General features: G+C 48.9%; 1 protein-coding gene across 1 annotated transcript in view; it reads left to right on the top strand.

The window, feature by feature from the left end:
• The window catches only part of LOC122543048 (solute carrier family 23 member 2-like), a 44,940-nt gene extending 40,699 nt beyond the window's left edge, over nt 1-4,241 (top strand). Inside the window, exons 15-16 of the mRNA XM_043681244.1 lie at nt 2,643-2,738; nt 2,956-4,241. Coding sequence (XP_043537179.1) covers nt 2,643-2,738; nt 2,956-3,185 — 326 coding nt within the window. The 3' untranslated portion in view covers nt 3,186-4,241. The remainder of the gene's footprint in view (nt 1-2,642; nt 2,739-2,955) is intronic.
• Nucleotides 4,242-5,455: the final 1,214 nt, after the last annotated feature.

Here is a 5,455-nt window from a genome sequence, read left to right as displayed (position 1 = left end):
GCCAACCTCCAGTCTTCTGGCACCTCACCTGTGACTATCGATGCTACAAATATCTCAGCAAGAGGCCCAGCAATCACTTCTCTAGCTTCCCACAGAGTTCTCGGGTACACCTGATCAGGTCCTGGGGATTTATCCACCTTTAACCGTTTCAAGACATCCAGTACTTCCTCCTCTGTAATCTGGACATTTCTCAAGATGTCACCATCTATTTCCCTACAGTCTGTATCTTCCATATCCTTTTCCACAGTAAATACTGATTAAGGTTTCTGATTTAGTGATTAAGGCTTTTGCAAAGGTGTGTTGGTCAGGTTGTGGGTGAGGTAGTTGCTTTGCATTGGTGAGCTAAGCAACGACCTCACTCATTTATTATCTCCCCCATCTCCTGCAGTTCCACACAAAGGCCACCTTGCTGATCTTTGAGGGGGCAGAGGTGGATACTGCAGATGCTGGAGATCAGAGTCAAGAGTGGGGTGCTGGAAAAGCACAGCAGGTCAGGCAGCAATTTCCTGATGAAGGGCTTTTGCCCGAAACATCAATTTTCCTGCTCCTCAGATGCTGCCTGACTTGCTAATCCTTGAGGAGCCCTATTCTCTCCCTAGTTACCCTTTTGTCCTTAAAATATTTATCAAATCCCTTTGGATTCTCCTTAACCCTACCTGCCTAAGTTATCTCATGTCTCCTTATATACTCCTACTGCCTTTATACTCTTCTAAGAATTCACTCAGTCTCTGCTGTCCAAACCTGACATATGCTTCCTTCGTTCTCTTGACCAAACCCTCAATTCCTCTCATCATCCAGTGTTCCCTATACCTCCCAGCCTTTCCTTTCACCCTAACAGGAACATACTGTCTCTGGACTTTCCCCTAACTCCTGTTTGAAGGCTTCCCACTTCCCAACCATCCCTTCACCTGCAAATGACCTCTCCGAAGTCACCTTTTGAAAGTTCTTGGTCTAATACTGTCAAACCTGGCCTTCCTCCAATTTAGAGCTTGAACTTTTAAATCCAGTCTATCCTTTTGCATCACTATTTTAAAACGAATAGAATTGTGGCCACTGGCCCCAAAGTGCTCCTGCACCGTGTTTCTGTGAGATCTCCCCTTGTTCTTCCACACGGCAGTGATGGGATCTGGATGGATCTGGTCCTTCTTCATAACTGGGTCCTTTTGAGCCCTGACAAGGCAACACATTGTTTGGCCAGCCAGCATTTTGTTGGACAGAGTTCCGATCATTTCCTTCACTTGGACCTGAAATCGAGACCTCTTTGGTCTTTCTGTCTCCTTCTCTGGGAGTGAAATCTTCTGATTTAACAGAGCTGGGAGGCGGTTTGAAATCTCCTCACTCTCACAGCATCAAGGCAGCGATTGGTCAGTTCAGCGCTCCTTGTGTTGTTGTCTTTATCTCCGAATGACTTGTGACTGAGCGGTGTCGAGAGGTTGAGAAGCTGAGGGGCTTGTGATTTGGCAGTGGCAGCTTGTCTATCTCTCTTTGCCATTCACCCATCCTGTGCTCCCTGCTGACAAGTTCCAAATGTTTATCTTGTTTTTGCCTGACAAATTGGTGCAAGTGTGTGTTGATAATACTGCTGCTGCGATGGGAGGGAAAAGATCACCCATTTCCCAGGAGCAGATCCAAGGACATCACTGTGAGGGGGTTTGCTGGGAAGCAGACACCGGAGTGGGTAAAAACCAACCTCAACTGACAGGGAAACACAGGAGGGGGTGAGAAAGGCTGCATGACAAGACAGAGAACACTAAAGATAAGGAAAAACTGGTGTTTAACAATGTGTTCGGAAGTTGAAAGAGTAGGTGGTCACTTTAAAATAGCAAGTGCTTTGTGAATTTGCAGTACAGTCACAGTGAGCAAAACAAAACAGCTAGGACACGGGCTGTTGCAAACTACATGTGTGTAGCAATTGGCTATTGAATAGATCCTTGAGTTTTGGTTGCTGTTTTGACAACAATTCAAATTTAACCAATTAATTTAAATTGTGCCCAGGGTATTAAAACCCAGTTGAGTTTGAATTTATTGTGTTGACAAGTTCAGACCAGTGAGAGGGAATGATGTAGGGAGTATAAAACAAGGTCATTTTGAGAATTGGTCAGAGTCACTGCCAGAGAGCAAAGGCCATCCAAAAATGTAAACATCTTGCTGTCAAAAGAAATGTCAGAAAGCACTACCTGTCAGAAGGTAGCTTTGTCTGTCAAAGCAGGAAAAAGTCCAAAGACAACTCGGGGAACAGACAGCAGGATTGGAAGAACAGGGTCAGAGACTGTACTGACTACGTTTGCTGATTGTGTTAGTGGAGCAGCTTTTTTTATAGAATTAGAGTCAGATAGTACCTCGTTCAGAAAGTGGGGGCTAGATTCATGAATAGTTTTGTTTCATCTTCACTGTAAGAGTTAGGAAAATAACTTGTTATTTTTCTTTAAACACTGTAAATTTGGAGTTCTCTTTCACTCTGTCACACCTTGAAGAGATTATGAGGTAAGGCAAGCTTTCCTGGGAGTTTGGATTTAATGACCAGAGGGGGTTGGAACAAAATCTCTCAAATTTCCACTGAGAGCTGGAAACCAAAGGACTCAGGCTACTCCCTCTCTCCCTCCATTCCCCATCTCACTGCCCTCTTTGTGTTTCCCTCACAGGTATTTCTGAAATTGACCAAGTCCTGAACGTGTTATTGACAACAGCAATGTTTGTTGGAGGCTGTGTTGCATTTCTATTGGACAATACCATCCCAGGTGGGTCGCAGTGTTTGTGGGCACCATACCGCATTGCCTTATCCTGATCTGATCCAGTGCTGGGGCATTGTCACAGCTCCCTCCTCACTGGAGATCACTGCTCTGTCCCAGTGTGGGGTAGTCCTGCACTGGGATCTGATCCAGGGCTACACTGTCTGTTTCGGTCGTTGTCAGGTGACGGTACTCTCTCACCTCTGTCCTCTCTCCTCCCTGACAGGCACCATTGAAGAGAGAGGGCTTCGCAAATGGAAGGCTGGTGTGTTGACGTCCAAGTCTTTGGACAGTAAAGAGACTTATAACCTGCCGTGTGGTATGGGATTAGTGAAGAGGTACAAGGTATTCACTTACCTGCCTATCAGTCCCACCTTTACAGGCTACAGTTGGCAGATGTGCCAGGAGACTGGCAGTTTGATGAGTCGGCCTGACCATGCTGAAGCATCAGTATAGCATGGAGCTAGCCACCCTGTGCCTTCTGAGGCTCAGAGTCCATTCCAGTGTTCTGTTTGTGGCTCCCACCGCGGGGAAGGTCAACAGGGTGGTGTTTAGTTGGGGGTGGTGGTGGGGGTGAAGTTCTGTGTGTGTGGTTGTGTGTGCGTCCCTGTCTCTTTCCTCTTTCCCCACCCGACAATCGGAACCCCTCTGTCCAAAGCTTACGACAAATCTGCAGCAGCTGATGATCTGGATCACGTGTCAGGGGTGGTTACTGAGCTCTCACTCCAAACCCCCTCCCTCCCGGGATGAGCAGTCTGAGGCCCCATTGCTGGCATTGGGACAGCACTGCATGCTGTGGTCCATCTGCCAACGCCTCACCCTCACCAGCCCTACACCCCCTCCCCTTCACCCTACTATCACAATCAGGGCATTACTCTCCCTTTGATAGCACAGCACAGCAGGAGAGGGTGGGACAGGTGACTCCTTCCAGGGATGCAGGATCCTGTGTGTGTGTATGGATGTGTGTGTGAGAGAGAGAGAAAGAGAGAGAGACCATTTCTGTATGTGTGTGTCCATCCCAGGGTGTGTTCCAAGGCCATTCAGCTCAAACCTGCTAGTTCCCCTGAACTCTGGGTGGACTTGGAATGTGGCTGACTGATGCTCAGAGATGCTGGGGGCTTATTCAGCTGGATCCCTCATTTCCTGTGTCTCCGTTGTTTTTATAACAAGAGGAATACAATCCCTCCCACCCCTGCACCCTCCAGCCCATCTTCATCTCCTCGTCAAAGCAGGAAGCTGAGGTGCTGAGCACCACCAATCAAGGGGTAATTCAGCACCCTCCCCTTCCCTCCCAAGCCCAAACGCTGGCCTACTCAGTAGCAGGATCTCCTGCTCTTACCTGGTGAATTCCTCCAACCCCCAAGGAATCTGCTTTCCCTCGGTTATCCGAGGCAGCAGGGTACAAAGGTGCTGCCTCTCATCACCACCACACCACCGGCTGGCCCAGCATTTATTACCCGTCCTTAGTTGCCCCTTGAGAAGGTGGGAGTTAGTTGCCTTCTTGAACTGCAGTGCAGTCCATGTGCTGTAGGTAGAGACCAACAATGTCCCTTAGGGAGGGAATTCCAGGATTTGGACCCAGCCACACTGAAGGAATGGTGATATATTTCCAAGTCAGGGTGGTGAGAGGTTCGGAGGGGAACTTGTAGGGGGTGGTGTTCCCATGTATCTGCTGCCCCTTGTCCTTCGAGATGGAAGTGGTTGTGGGTCTGGAAGGTGCTGCCTGAGGATCTTTGGTGAATTGCTGCAGTGCTTCTTGGAGATGGTACACACTGCTGCTACTGAGTGAGAGAGTGGATGTTTGTGGATGTGGTGCCAATCAAGTGCGGGCTGCTTTGTCCCTGGATGGTGTTGAGCTTCTTGAGTGTTGTAGGAGCTGTCCCCGTCCAGGGGCAAGTGGGGAGTAATCCATCCCACTCCTGACTTGTGCCATGTAGATGGTGGACAGGCTTTGGGGAGTTGGTCACTACAGTATTCCTAGCCTCTGACCTGCCGAAGTAGTCACTGTATTTAAATCCATTGAGTCCAATGGAGTTGTTGGTCAGTGTTGATAGTGAGGGATTCAGTGATGGTATGAGTCATCTCCTCTCCATCCCACACTGCAGGCTGCAGAGAGAAACTGCCAGGAACGGAACGTGTCCCAGATGGAGTGGCACTGACAGACTCACGGTCCTTTGATTGTTCTGTTGACAGCCCTCACTATCACTTGGCTGATACCCGGAGATGAGATAGTTCATCAGCTGTGGTTTGGAAGTGTTAGTCTGTTGGTTTTGTGGTGAAGTACAGTCTGTTTTTGGAATGTGTTGACCTTGGCAGACCCTGGTGCACTCAGAGGGAAGGGCAAAGGGGCAACTTGTAATACCCAGGAGCCTCTCTACTCCTGACAACCCTCCTCCAGTCCATGTAAGGGTGGCTAGTGGCCTCTTTGTCTCTCAGGCACTCCTGATACTTTCCCAAGCTCTCCAGGCCTGTCTCTCTGGTACTCCTTGCTGGTTCTCGTGTTATTGCTGGAGTTATGCTGAGTTGTGAGAAGCCACCCTTGACCTGGAAGCAGTGCCATTCATTCATCTCTCTCTCTCTCTCTGTACCTCTGCCCTCCACCCTGATCAGTGAACCTGAGCAAGACCAGCCTGCATCTGTGCAGCAAGGCCATGCTGGTGGAGGTGACAGTGACCACCCTGTGAGACCAGTCTCGGGTTTCTGTGTGACTGAGTGAAGACGCCATG

Source organism: Chiloscyllium plagiosum, chromosome 42 (genome assembly GCF_004010195.1).
Source record: "Chiloscyllium plagiosum isolate BGI_BamShark_2017 chromosome 42, ASM401019v2, whole genome shotgun sequence".
In the NCBI taxonomy this organism is placed as follows: Eukaryota; Metazoa; Chordata; class Chondrichthyes; order Orectolobiformes; family Hemiscylliidae; genus Chiloscyllium; species Chiloscyllium plagiosum.
Note: the sequence above shows the minus strand (reverse complement) of the source record. Positions and strands in the feature narration are given on the sequence as shown.